Source organism: Dermochelys coriacea, chromosome 11 (assembly GCF_009764565.3).
Source record: "Dermochelys coriacea isolate rDerCor1 chromosome 11, rDerCor1.pri.v4, whole genome shotgun sequence".
NCBI classification, from domain to species: Eukaryota; Metazoa; Chordata; order Testudines; family Dermochelyidae; genus Dermochelys; species Dermochelys coriacea.
In genome coordinates this window covers 44,704,826-44,719,970 of record NC_050078.2, presented here as the reverse complement: position 1 = coordinate 44,719,970, position 15,145 = coordinate 44,704,826, and the positions used below count along the sequence as shown (strand labels likewise).

Sequence of the window (15,145 nt, the reverse complement as noted above, 5' to 3'; positions counted from 1 at the left end):
CCCTTATATCAGGGGTTTTCATGCCACCTTCCCTGGTGGCAGCTAGGGAAACCCAGGCTCTCCCTCTTCTCTGGGTTCCAACCCAAGAACCTAATAGTGAGCAGACAAGGTCTGTCTATTTAGACCCACCCTTTGCTATCTCCCTGGGCTTCCTTCCACCTCAGCCTGTCAGCAGGCCTTTCTCCATATCTTCCTCAAGCCACTGTGTACCAGAATCCACAGCCTCTCTAGGGTCATCCCTGTTTCAAATCCAGAGGTTGGAGGGATTCCTCTGGAGTCCTCTTAAAAAATTCCAGGTGAAGATATAAAGTTACACCAAATTCTGCATTCCTGTGCTTGACTTTCCATTCCTCTCTTGAACACCTCCTGGAGTCTCTCAGGAAGTCCAGATCTTTTAATCAGGGCTCATCACTGGAGCATGCTCCATGTCTTTCCTGACTTTTTGCCAGAGCTTCTTCTGAATAGAGGATCCCATGGTCTATTCGCCCCTAGGCTTCCTGAAGCCCCTCCTTTATAGTAGCTCTCCAGCTTCTCCCCAGCTGTGTCTCATCTTAAATTGATTTTAGCTCATCATCCATAAGCACTAACTGAGTTCTCCAGCTCTCCTTAACCTTGTCCATCACACTGCCCTACATCCTTTTGGGGGTCTTTGTGAAATGTTGCTTGTTTCTAGTACTTTTGTTGTCTTGTAAATATGGAAACTTATGAGGATCCCTCCATATTGTTGGGCATGATAGAGACTATTATAAACTAATGTATGTTGTTGTTGGGGAAGAGTATCAAATTGTGAGGAGCAAGTGAGTACAGTCCTCCCACACACACCTTGAATGAGTTGAAACTGTTCCAGGAAGATTAATTTCAGACAATATATTAATCATTCACTTTTTAAAATTGATATTCCTGGAGTAGTCGTGTTGATAGGGAGGATTTTAGTGGAGTATTTCACCCAAAGGATAAAATCAGGTAATCAATATGTCTTTCTCCTCCCATGCATATTTAGAATAACCCAAGATAACATTCCTAGCAAATTTTATTTAACACTGGGCAATTCAGACAAGATAACATTGTGTTTATAACAGAGCATACTGGTAACTGTGTATTTATATTAGAGCATACTGGTGTACAACAAGAGCTACAGTGTGTTGAATATAGTGATTATACTTATACAAATAATATGAGCCTACATTCATAGGTGTATGATGGTATCTGGGAGGTTCTAGATTCAGTGCATCAGATAACTGTTTTAGCTGGCACAAGCTAAAATAAGTGTCTAGATAACAGTGGTAAATTGACAAACTGTGGAATAAAAGATTTTTCTCTCCCAATGTCAAACTTAAGTTTGTTTCTAAACAAACATTGAAATGTGAAGGGATAAGCCTATCTCCGCTCTCTGGACTGGGGATGGGACCTATGGCCAATATCGCAGCAGGAATAGCCTCCTGGACAGAGAATGGAATTTACCTAATAAAGAGGAACATCCTTTCTGTAAAGCCAGGGGTGGTTCAGGCACACTGGGGGACCCCTTTCATGTAATATTTCAACCTCCCCACCCCCCATGCTTAAAATTATTTTTTGAGAGGATGTACTGGCAGTGACAGACACAATGGAGTCCAGAAGGAATAAAAGGTGATCCAGAAGCCTGTGCAGGCAATGGTCAAAGGGTTGATTCATCCTCAGTCAAATCATCTTCAATAATTGGGTCATTAAAACAAGTATGACTGACAGAGAGGAGAGGCCTCTGACCTCCCAACCCACACCAATATCCCCACTTACCCAGTGTTATGTCTTGGCTCACAATGTGGGCCAGCAGCCAGGTCCATAATGGCTGGGCTGGGTCGGGGTTTGGCCTCCCTACTGTTCATGAGGCACAGCTTGCTCTACTCATTCTTCATGTGGTCTGGAATCAGATTACTTGAACTGCTTTGCCCCCAAATCCATGCCTGTTTCATTGACCCTGCCATCTCTTCATTCTTCCAAAAATAAATTACTTCTGCTCTCCCAGTCAATTCTTGTGCCCAATTACATTTTTGTGTCATTTTTCACCACCATCAAACAATCCTTTTTCCCCCCACCTCCACTATTGCCAACCCCAAATGTTTAAAAATCATGAGTCAGGCTCCCAAAAATTATGAGATGGTCTTAAAAATCAAGATTTTTTTTTAAATGAACTTAACATTTTCTTTATCTGCTTTCTGGGCCTTTGGGGTTGTCTGGGGTCATTTTTTCAAGCTTTTCTCTGTAACCATGAGGGGTAGCAATGTGTTTTTAACAAAATAAGAGAATTTATCCTAATCATAAGATTCCAGGGTCTAAGTATTTTTTAAAATAAAACCAAACAACTAAATATTGAGTCTTGTGATAAAATCATGAGACTTGACAGTGTGGTTCCCACAGTGCCCAAACAAATCAGTCCTGTCCTGCAAAATGTGGTGGGCTATGGCTCAGCCACTGCTACTGTTACCCCTCCTGTTCCCCTTTTTCTGAATAAGCAAAAAGCTTCCAGCTCCTTCTCTTGCACTTGGCCCTGTGCTCTTCCTCCCGCCTGGTATGTGGAGTAGTAGCTCAGAACCTGCTCTGTTCCTCACTTCCCTTCCTCTCTTGTGAACACAGCTGCAGCTCTAGATGCTCCCTGTCCACTTCTCTCACTTCCTGAAAAACAACTAGCAATGCCTAAGCTGCTTTGCCCACTCCTCTCCTGTTTGAAGGAAGTATCATTTCTCTCCCCTTATTTGAAGGCTGCCTTCCCTCTGCTGAATTCAGAACCTTTGTAAACCATCCCTTAATCTGTTGCTCCAACCTTTACTTATTTATGTGTATGTGAAATTTTATCTTGACTTTTTTTTTTCCACATGTGACATCCCATCATTCTTTCCTATGTCGTTTCTATTAACATTCCATTTGGGATCTCTATTGCTAAAGCTGTCCCAATTTGTGTAGGGTTCTTTGTCAAAGGATGTGACTCTGCTTAAAATAACAGCATTAATGTGCCCTTTCAGAAGGGATTAGATAATAATGGCTTGTGAAAATTCCATTTGGGATGGTGGATTGTTTTCCAGGGTGACATTTATGCCATCAGATGTTTGAATTTTATCATTTCTACCTGTAAATGTCTTGTGCTCCAAAAATTGAATTAAAAACCCCAAATCCAACACAATGAGCAGTTTTTAAAATTACTGTTTTAACCACAAAAACCTGCTACTCCATGAAAATAACAAATACAACATGGATATATATTTAGAATCCCTCTCCTCTGTTTACCCTATTGCAAATATGTTTGCTTAAAAGCAATAAGAGTTTATAGTCAAACTTTGCAATCCATAGTTTGACATAAAATGTATAACAGACTACCCAGATGGCAAATGCTGATATGTAAATCTAAAAACATGAAAATTTCCACTGGGGGGCCAGATGGTGGCTTAATGTGAACTGTTTAACATTTTATGCTTATCTTATTAAAACTGCCTTTACAAGTCCAAAGCTGTAGAAGTTAGCAGTGTGGTTTGGAAAAGACTCTGGAACAGCCTATCACTAAATGAACAAAAAAGCAAATACTGAGCAGAAGGCAACATTTGCTGCATGGACCATGGGAGAGAAAAGCAGATCCATGTCTGATTGGAGAGGTGGTTCTTCCTCCATGTATAGATAGGTAAAGAAAAATCCCCCAAAATCATTGTTAGCCTAATTTTCAAAAGTACTGTGCGCACACCGCTCCATTTGAAGCATAAAATACTTGTACTATGATACTGAGGAATGTGACCTACACATTCAATAACCTAATGCTTTGTATTTTCCATTAAAACATATTTTTTGAGGTGTGGGGATTTACTTTTTATATATATATATTTATATTTATTTTTTTTAAATACCTAATCCTGCACCCTTAAAATCAGTGGGAGTTTTGCCCTTGACTTCAGTGAGAGCAGGATTGAACTATTAGCCTAAACTAGGGAAAAATATCCCTGATGGGAAAACTAGTTCAGATAACAGATTATTTTCCAAATACTGAGATGGCCCAGCTTCTTCCTTTGGCATTCCTCTTTTTAGCTTTTGCCCAAACAGTTATTTCCTCTGATATGATGCAAGAGCTTACACAACTGAGGAGAGAACAAACAGCCACTTGTGAAGTAAGTCACATGGTGAACCACTAGAGCCCTTACAGTAAATGTCTTCTGTATTAAGGATGTGGTAAGCAGGGCTCTGAAAAGGCGCAGTGACATGTGTGTACACATATCATTTATAAATCTGATATGGAATTCTTAATTCATTTAATTTAGCTTGGACATAAGTGTGCACCTGCTGTTCCTATCAGCACTTCCACTTGAGTCTTTCTGGCTTAGCATATCACACACACATGTTTGTAGAAAATATGTTAATTAGAAAATAACTGTTAAGAGTCAGATATGTATATTAAAATAGCTTTAATCAAACCACTTCAGAGTAGATTGTTAGGGGTTTCCTATATTTTGACCTGATGCTTTGGAATAATGCCCAAAATTCTGTACATTTTGTTGAGTATTATTGCCATTATCAAGTTATTGGTTTACAATGTTAAAATACATATAACATATTTAAATATCTTGCTAGTGGAAATTTGACATCTAAAATATCTTGAGTAGAACATGACCCTCCCCCAGGAATCGAATTTGCTTGAATTTTTACTAGTGTTAAAGTTTTATAGCACCTTTCATTCCAGTGAACTCCAAAGCCCTTTTCTTTTATAGACTACATAGAATTAATTTTGTACATTGAAACACCTCAAGCACTTTTTAGGATAGGTGCAGCTTGTGTAAGTAAAGTATTTCTGGAAAAAAAGCAGTCGCCTCCCGAGGGGAACACAGCAACTGTGTAACAAAATATAGCAATACCGCACAACAGTTTTAGATAGAGAGAATTCAGATGTGCAGAGTATAACTAACAGTTTTGGAATGCAGTCAGGACACTGGGACTAACCACCCTCTTATGAAACGTGGGAGATGTTTAGTGACCTCAGATAGTCAGCGCTCTGACTTACTTGTCCAAAAGACAGCACAACTGAACCTCTATTATTATGATCCTGCATTCTTTCTAAATGATTCAGAAGAAGATGGCTTACTGAGATGCCTAAACTGCTTCTTTGAGCAGCTGGAGTTTATTTGGAGGTCTCCCATTGGAGGTGTCCCACCCAAGTACTGATCCAGATCAGCACCGCTTACTTTGAGATTAGAAGCCCACAGCCTGAAGTGGGTTGGCTGATGGCTTTAGGACAGTGGTTTTCAACTTGTGGTCTGTGGACTCCTGGGGGTCTGCAGACTATGTCTAAGAAGTCCATGAAAAGTGAAAATAAATATGAAAATAAAGTTTTCAGATCCCAGAAAAGGCATTCTGTTTTTCTGATCAATCAAAACTATGTGAATACCCCCACCTACAGGTCAGAACCCAGAAGTGATGTTACCATAGAAGCCCACAGTTTAGCACCCTTTCTCATGCTGCCAAGCATGTGCAACATTTATAGTTGAATTCTGTTCAGTCAGTTTTCAGTCTAAGACTTCTATGGTAGGGGACCGCGGACCACAGGTTGAATTTCCAAAGGGGTCTGCACTTCTATTTGAAATGTTTTGGGGGTCCTTAAATGACGAAAAGTTTTTAAAACCACTACTTTAGGAGATGCATTTTCATATTTAAGCTGTGGGTTTCTCCTCTAAAGAGAATAAAGTGTACCTTCCACATTCTATTTTTCTGATCAGTTTTGTTGAAATTTTAAACTGAAACTGATTAACAGTTCTGTAGTTCCAATGGCCTCGTCTGTTGGAGACCAGGGAGAAATAGAGCTCAGTTGATTTATCTCATTCCCACACATCATGAGAAATGTTTTGAGTCACAAATTGTCATGGTGCCTTGTAAATCAATAATTCAGAAACGTGCCCTAAAATCCAGATCCTGCAGGTTTATCCAGAACATATTGCAGATGCTCTGACACTAAAAAGGAGTTTCAAATCTGCTACAAGAAAAGAGGATGAGCAGCTGGTAAACTACTGGCCCAGAATGAAGCCATACCATATTACAATATCTTCATTTACTGCACAATTTAATTAGTTAGGTTTACCCTGCCAATATGACCAAACCGTTGTCTTGGACAGCCACTCTAATAATTTCAGCTTCTTCATTGCTGGCCATAAAGCAGAATTTAGTCTCTTACAGTTAGCTATATCAAATACATATGTAAATATGTAGTAATGCATATATTCTGTATTACAAGCAGGTATTCTAAATATACCAATTAATTAAAAACAATCAGTTCCTTAATAATCATTAGAAATCATAATTCCTTCTAACCCTAAGCATTGCTACTAATGGTACAGAGAAGATTTCAGTGAAGAAATCAAAGATTATTGAACTTATCTGTGGTTCAAAATGGACTCTCATTAAAATGTTGGCCTTAAACTTGTGCTCTAGTTGAAGCTAGTTTATAAAGTTAAGAGAAGTTATTGGTTTACTATTTTGGCAAGGTAAATTATCCCAAGTTCTGGGATTGCTATCTGAACTGGTACAATTTTGATTTAATTAAGTGAATGTTGGTGTAATATTATTGTTGTACTAACTTGATGCAAATGCTCAGGACTAAGCTGTGAGTTTGCATGTGTCTACTATTGAAGTGTAGATTACTTTTTTTTCCCCTGAAACACACAGTTGCCTTATCTTTTCCATTCATAAATTAGTCTTTTTATTATTATTATTTATTATTTATTATTATTTATTACTATTATATCACAGACATTAGCACTATATGTCCATAAACTATGTTCATCATCTTAATTAATTTCTTGGTTGATGATCTCTTGGGATGTTTGATTTTGTTCACACTAAAATATACGCAAAATTTCAGCCTCTAAAAATTCTGAATATTTGAACACTAGAAAATGCACATTGATATAATTTTATTAACTAAAAAGTGAAAATATATAACCAAACAAAATTCATTGATCAAGTGGCATTTTCTAAATGGTGAAACTTAATTTAGTTATATTCTGAGACGACATAGAGTTGCACTTTCCAAATTAAATATGTATGGGGATATCTGATTTCAAAGGTAGTTGCCTCTTTATAAGCTCTCTCTATTAAGTGGTGAGCCAGAACCACAATCATCAGATTTGGCACCTATTGATTTATACAAACTGTGCTAATCCATCTCTGGAACACTTTTGGTATGGTTGACCTGGTTTAACCTTTAAATTACAAATCTGTAATAATTTATTGTTAATAATTGTGTGTGTGTGTAGTGAAAATTCCTCCAGGTACAATGGTAGTAAGATTGGTGACTTTTTTTGAAATTCTGTAGCCTCTAATGAATATTCATTTTTAAAAGCATGAAGGAACAGAACTCTTTTTTTTTTTTTTTTTTTTTTAAACTTGTATTTTACAATATATAGATGGTGGTTAATTGTCCTTACTCAACATCTTACAATATATGTTTAGTCAACTTTGAAATTGTATGCAATACATGCAGAAAGAATTCACCCAGCTGATATTAAGTCACATGTCTCTTAATTCTTCCTCCATCTTCATGCTTTCTAATAGCTAATTAAGTAGGAAGGATTTCTTTATGCCCTTCTGGCTGGCTGACAAATGACCACATCTTGCAAATTGTATGCATTACAGTAACCAACTGTAATGTGTTGATTATTGATGCGCTTTATGAGGAAACATTTTTTGAGTGTGTGTGCATGCACGCACATGTGCTTGCTACAATGAGAAACCAGCCTATTCACATTTTTTTATATAAAACTGGGAGCTGTTTTAGAAAGAACAAAATCAATGCTTGGAATTAGAAATAAACATACGTTTTGCTTAGGTGATTTGGTAGGCCTGAAAACCTCAGACAGTTATACAAGTTTAACTGTTTAGTACAGAATTACTATGCTTTAACATTTTAAACCAATTTTGCTGTAGAGGCGGCTGTCCTTTTAAAAAATTATCATCTTTCCTATCCACAGGACATGAACTTGATTGACATTCTTTGGAGGCAAGATATAGACCTTGGGGCAAGACGTGAAGTTTTCGATTTTAGTCAAAGACAGAAGGAATATGAACTCGAAAAGCAGAAGAAACTTGAAAAGGAGAGACAAGAACAGCTCCAAAAAGAGCAAGAAAAAGCTTTACTGGCTCAGCTGCAGCTGGATGAAGAAACAGGTGAATTTATTCCCATTCAGCCTGCCCAGCACATTGAGTCAGACAACACAGGCATGCCAATCAATTTTTCAAAGGTAAAAAACAGTAATTTTTTCTCTTATGCTGATATATATCATGTATATGTGTCTTCATTTCTCCACCTTGTGAATAAGATGATAAAACTGCTGGTTACCTAAACTTAGTTTGTATTTGTAAGGGAGGAATCTTCACAGTCATCCAAAAATAAACTAATACATTTTTTCCATATCTTTCCTATGTAGACTACGCATATATCAAAACCAGAAGCAGATGCTTTGTCCTTTGATGACTGCATGCAGCTTTTGGCAGAAACATTCTCATTTGTAGATGATGATGAGGTAAAATACCAACCTAATGCTTAATATAGTTGGGGGGTTTTGCGGGGAGGCAATGATAACACATCTGCTTTTGCACAACTTTATTTGAGGGGTTTTTTTTTTTACTTCTGTTATTATGATGAGTCTTTTAATGGAATATTTTCACATTATTGTACTATGTTAGGCAAAATACAGTGATTTATATGTATCTAATACTCTTTCAAGGGGACACGTGTGGATCTGTTCTATGGGAATAATACAGAGAGCACCAAGAATGGCTTTTGCTTGATGCCTTACCGAGTTATGTATATTTATAAAATTCCAGGTTTCTTCGGCTGCATTTCAAGTGTTGGTACCTGCTCATATAGATAGCAACCCAATCTTCATTACTTCTAATCAGACTCAGCCACCTGAATCATCAGTCCTTCAATCTCCTATTGCTGAAGTAGATAATATGCAAAACATAGAGCAAGTTTGGGAAGAATTACTGTCCATTCCAGAACTACAGGTAAGGGTTAATGTAAGCAGCAGCTGAAAGAATGGCAGAGTATTCTGGGACGTCTCCAAAGAATTCAAAACAATAACAGTGCAATCGTTCTTAAGGAATGGTAACAAGCCCATCAGGCTAGTAGCTGCAGAGTTTTTGTAAATTAGTGTTTGCTTTAATAAGAATTGAGTATCTAAAATACAATTAATCAAAAGTAGTGTAAGAGGGGAGACTTCAAGAGAATAGGGTTATTTACCTAATACTATATGAAAATTATATTCTGTCTTCCTGGCCATAATGTTTCTATTTTTATTGATTCTTGAGCTGGCTCTGTGTTAAATACAGAAACCTGTTACTACACTGTCATATTTGAAATTGTACCTGCAGAAATGTGAGGAACCTCTAAATTATGGTTCCTACAGCAACCATTAGTCTATCCCCAGATACTACTCTAAAAGTATTTTGTGGTATAATGTTTAACTTTATATTATTTACATTATTATATTACAGTATATATAAAATACAAAACAGAATATTGCATATGTGGTGGGGTCATAACTCGGCATTTCTTGATTGTCTTTGCAATTAGAAACTTTGAAGTTGCTTTTATTTAGATTTTGCATTTACCTTCCATCGTGGGAGAAAAAAGCTTTTAAAAGAATAGTATTGGTATATTCAAAACTAATTATGGCTGCTTGTTCTATTAAAACATTTGTATTTCAGTTGCAGTGAAACTCTGTTAGGTGCAGTACATGCAGTGAATATGTCAGGCTAAAAATCAATTTGCTCTTTTACTAATCTGAGCATTATAGAGACTATGTAGCTTATTTATTTAATCACCTCTGCTATGTTTTTACTTGAACTTCACCCAAATTGGACTGTAAAATTAGACTAGTTTATTTTTAATTATTTATTTTAATGTTTTTCACAAGCACAAAGCTGCTGGTTTTTTTTTGGATTGCAAACCGATCAAAGGAATACTTAAAAGGACACTGTCAATGTGAAAGCAAGTCCATTTAACAAAACTTAGTTAGAAAATAATATCGGGTACTACATCTGCTCTGACCCCGTCTTCCTTTTGCTAATTTTTGTGTTTTTTACAATTAATTTTCCTGTGGTGGGTTTGGTTTTTTTGGTGTGTTTTGTTTGTTTTTTTTTTAATCTTCCCTGTTTGTTTGTGTGAAAGACCCACATAACCAAAATGGGGAATTGAGTGACTATATAGGGGCAACAGTGAAACTGACAATACAAAAAGTAAACCAAAAAAAGAAAAAACCCTTAAATGTCACTATTATAATTTTGAGTAGAAGTTGAACAAATTTTCTGGGAGAAGACAGAGATTTAAGTTGAGGGTATCCCCTTTAAAGGATTAGTTTAATGAGTAAAGAAAAAAACAAAAGATCTCATATCTGGTAAATCCTAGTTTAGGTATGATTTTTATTTGTGATTAAACAATCAGCGTGTGGCCCTCTTTAAGAGGACTAGAATTATTTTTGTAATTGCCTAATTCTGAAAGGACAGAAGGCATACTTTGAAACCAGCTTCCTTCCATAAATGTTACGATTGCTACCCTGTTGGAAAGAATGTTGTTTTTGTAGCCAATAAAGCCCATCCAAATAATAGTCTTCAACACTTCTTTTAGTTAAGCTGGTTAACATTAGTGTATGTGGGTTGAATTAATGTTTGTAAAGCCCCATGTTAGTACTGTTTATTACATAGTAAATTAAATTTCTCTGCACCAAACAGCTGCTTCATTGAGTACCACCTAAAAGACCAAAGATCTCGTAAAAATCTTTTCCATAGTTTGACATTTAAGGGATAGTTGTTTGCTAATATCATTCAGTAAATCGTATGCTGTGACTTTAAGTTGCTATATTAATATTAAATCTATTTGTATTATAGTGCTGCTTAAGGTGTATTCAGATTCGGCAGCACCAAGATCCATATTGGCAATTTACCAGAGCAGGATGGATGCATCTAGCTTCCATATAATGGGAGCATATTGCAGCAAGTCTTTTCTTTGGTTTATTGGTATGATTTTGGGACGCTACAGGTGCCAGAATGCTATATTATCTACTTGGTGACTCTGCTGAGAACAAAAAGATTCATCCTCTGCTAGGTCTTGCAGTTCCCAGAGACTGATCCTTTGTAATAAAATAAGCACAGCAGTTGGCAGTGCTATGATCACCAAGTTGTATAACAATGCTTAAATGGCCATTTTATATGTACTGTATATTGATCTCAGAAGGGCAATATTAAATTTGTGGATATAGATATCAAAATATTTTGTGAATTTATTATTGATAAACTTCTCTTTGTAACATTTCTTCATATAGTGTCTTAATATTGAAAATGATAACCTGGCTGAAGTAACCACTATTGCAAACCCAGAAACCAAGCCATCAGAGATTCACAGTAACTTCTACAACTCATTATCCATTACTGTTAATTGCAATTCAGATTTCCTCAACACTTTTGAGGATTCCTTTTCTAGCATCCTACCACCAGAAGACCTCAGCCAGCTGAGACTGGACTCTTTAGATACCACTTCATGTTTAAGCTCCAACTTTTCTGAAGATTTCTACTCCACCTTCATTGATCCAAAGGTGAATGGTGACACAGCAGCACCACATGTTGTCAGTGAGTCATTTGCTGAAATTCCATATGAACCTATTGATATTTCTGATTTCTCACTGTGTAAAGCTTTTAATGGTGACCATCAAGGAAATGCACCAGAATGTAATGATTCTGACTCTGGTATTTCATTGAACGCACATTCCAGTACTGCATCACCTGAACATTCTGTTGAATCCTCTGTCTTTGGAGATACAGCTTTTGGATACAGTGATTCTGAAATGGAAGAAATGGAGAGTGCTCCTGGAAGTCTGCAACAGAGCAATGCTCAGATGTATTCATTGCAGTTCCATGATCCAGTTTCTCCTTCCCTGGGGCCAAGCACTCAAAAGTCTGATCTGCAATGTGTAAATACACCAAAGAGAGAACTACCTGCCAGTCCAGGCCACCCCAAAGCTCCATTTACAAGAGATAAACCTTCACGCTACCTTGAAGCTCATTTCACAAGAGATGAGCAAAGAGCAAAAGCTCTGCATATCCCTTTCTCTGTAGAAAAAATCATCAACCTTCCTGTGGATGACTTCAATGAAATGATGTCTAAGGAGCAGTTCAATGAGGCCCAGCTTGCACTTATTCGAGATATACGCAGGAGAGGCAAGAATAAAGTGGCTGCTCAAAACTGCCGTAAAAGGAAACTGGAAAACATAGTGGAACTGGAGCAAGACTTGGGTCATTTAAAGGATGAAAAAGAGAAATTGCTTAAACAAAAAGGAGAGCATGACAAAAGCATCCGTCTAATGAAAAAGCAGCTTAGCAACTTGTATCTTGAGGTCTTCAGCATGCTACATGATGAAAATGGAAAGCCTTACTCTCCCAGTGAATACTCACTGCAGCAAACAAAAGATGGCAGCATCTTCCTTGTTCCTAAAAGCAAGAAGCCAGAGACTACATTTTGACAGGCAAGGAAGCTAACTGGCTTTTACAGAGCTGGTATTTTTATTCTAATAGCTTTTACTGTGATGTGAAATGCAGAATTGTCATATTTTAAAGTGATTCTATGCAAATATATATCTAAAGTTAATAACTAGTATATTAAATACACAAGTTAAAAAACTATTAGGGTAATGCATATGTATGCAAAATGTGTAATCTCATTTTTCTAACAGTCAATATTTCCTTCTTTATAGCACCACTTTGGCTAGTTTCTGTATGAGTGTAAATATTTAAAGACATCTTATTTATATACTGTTCTATCTCATCTGTTATATTCATAGATTTATATGAAATAAATATATATATGATTTTAGCTGGCTAAATACAATTGGTCTTGCAACAGATTGTATGACTTCAAACATTTTTATAAATATAAATTGAATGTTTGCCACTTTTCTTATATATTTTTATTTGCTTTACATTTAAAATAAAAGCTTTAATTTAGTATACAAGTTGATACTTAATAAAGTATATTATTTTGATTTGTCTTAATAATTTGTGAAATCTTTTTTTAACTGCACATCATTCATGTTTACTTCCCCTAAATAGGTTATTCACTAACTTACAAACTTTCACTTTTTTTTTTACAAAGGTGAGCCATCATATAAACAAGCTATATAATTAACAACTTGAAATGCAGTATACAACATTGTCAGCATTACTAAGGCCAAGTCTATGCTAGAGACCTATATTTGTATAACTGCGTTGCTCAGGGGCATGAAAAATCGACACCCCCTGAGCAACATAATTATACCGACCTAAACACACATCCTCCCCCCCCGCCCCTCCACACCCCGTGTAGAGAGCGCTATGTCGGCAGAAGAGCTTCTCCTGCCGACATACCTACCACCTCTTGGGGTGGTGGATTAACTACATTGAGAAGAGAAGTTCTCCCATTTGTGTAGAAGCATCTTAGTACAAACTACGGCAGTGCATCCTGCACCAGTGCAAAGTTTTATGTGTTAACTTGACTTACACTTCATATAAATAATTTTTAACTACTTTTTAAAGAGGTACTGTCACCTTTAATGTCAAAATCTCAAGTCTAACACTAATGCTTTTTGTTTATTTTTTGCACTTTGCTAGGCTTAATGAAACTAGTCTGGTTAGATTCACTTTCTAGTTCTGATGCTGTAGCACAAAGCTGCAGTATTTTGACCTCTTGACATTTCTCTACAGTTGTGAAACAATGTGCTTGTTTAAATTCCACCTCCTACAAACACTCGTTTATATTAGATATTGTTCATTTTTCCTGCCCATCCTCCCCACTATTATGGACTCATCCTTATTCTCTCCCTGTATCACATGGATACCATTTTAAAAACTAAGCTTAGTGCATTTAAACTGCAGAAGTGCTGTCAAGGCTAATTCCCTACTCTGGCACTTCAAGTACAGAAGGTGAGAGACTGCAGGGATTCTAAAAAATTAATACTGGCCACTCCTGGCTTGTATTAAATTCCCAAGGTTACAGCTTTTCTCTGACCTGGGATTGGTTGAGGCTGTTACCACCCCAAGTGCAGAACCCCTTTGAGGGGACAGGAAGGCACACTTGGGAATTCCTTCCTGTGGGGTATCCTCAAGCCCTTTCATCACCACCACCCCCATTCCCAGGAAGAGCTGAGGGGGGAAATCAGCTGTTGCCACCAGCTAATTAAACAATATGCACAACCCTCTTAAGACATACACATCCAATTCTCTTCTTAAAAAAGGTAAATTTTATTAATTTAAAAGAAAGAAAATACATCTGGGAACTCAGGCTATTGCTAGATTTTAAAAGAGCAACCACAAGAATTAAGCATTAGGAATAGCTTTCTTGAGGTCCAGCTTAAAGGTTACAAGCAAAAGAAAAGCATCTAGGGTTAGCCTAGAGGAATCCACAAGCCATAACGAATAAAAAGGATAAACCTAATTGTTCCTTCCTATATATTTCCTGATCTACTTACATATCTGGGATTTTAAGTGAGTAGTTTCTAGGTATAAAGAAAAGGAGTACTGGTGGCACCTTAGAGACTAACAAATTTATTAGAGCATAAGCTTTCGTGAGTTACAGCTCACACGAAAGCTTATGCTCTAATAAATTTGTTAGTCTCTAAGGTGCCACCAGTACTCCTTTTCTTTTTGCGAATACAGACTAACACGGCTGCTACTCTGAAACCTGTTTCTAGGTATGATGCTGATGATTTTTCATAGCTGGCCCAAGCTTCTTATAACATAATTGCCTCTCCTAGGGTGACCAGATGTCCCAATTTTATAGGGACAGTCTTGATTTTTGGGACTTTCTTATATAGGCTCCTATTACCCCCACCCCCATCCCGATTTTCCACATTTGCTGTCTGGTCACCCTAGCCTCTCCCTGGGAGAACAACACAGATAGACAAAAAGGGAGTCTAGTTTCAAATTTTAAAAGTTCTAGCTTTTTTGGCCAGGTGCCCACTCACTTCCTTTTACCTGTGCACAGCAGTGAGACTTTTTAACCCTTTACAGGTAGAGCAATTAGAGATCAGCTACTAAGAGGGATTTTATAGCTGCTGGCTGGCTGGGTGTCCATTAAAGGGAGCTATCCCTCTCCCCCCCTTCGTTTATCACAAGC

At 37.1% G+C, this 15,145-nt stretch overlaps 1 protein-coding gene across 4 annotated transcripts in view; it reads left to right on the top strand.

The window, feature by feature from the left end:
- Positions 1-13,047, top strand: part of NFE2L2 (nuclear factor, erythroid 2 like 2) — a 52,141-nt gene extending 39,094 nt beyond the window's left edge. For all 4 annotated transcript variants that reach the window (XM_038422089.2, XM_043505389.1, XM_043505390.1 and 1 more), the window contains 4 exons: positions 7,971-8,240; positions 8,427-8,522; positions 8,827-9,009; positions 11,325-13,047. In XM_038422089.2, the coding sequence (XP_038278017.1) occupies positions 7,971-8,240; positions 8,427-8,522; positions 8,827-9,009; positions 11,325-12,518 (1,743 nt within the window). In that variant the 3' untranslated portion in view covers positions 12,519-13,047. The remainder of the gene's footprint in view (positions 1-7,970; positions 8,241-8,426; positions 8,523-8,826; positions 9,010-11,324) is intronic.
- Positions 13,048-15,145: the final 2,098 nt, after the last annotated feature.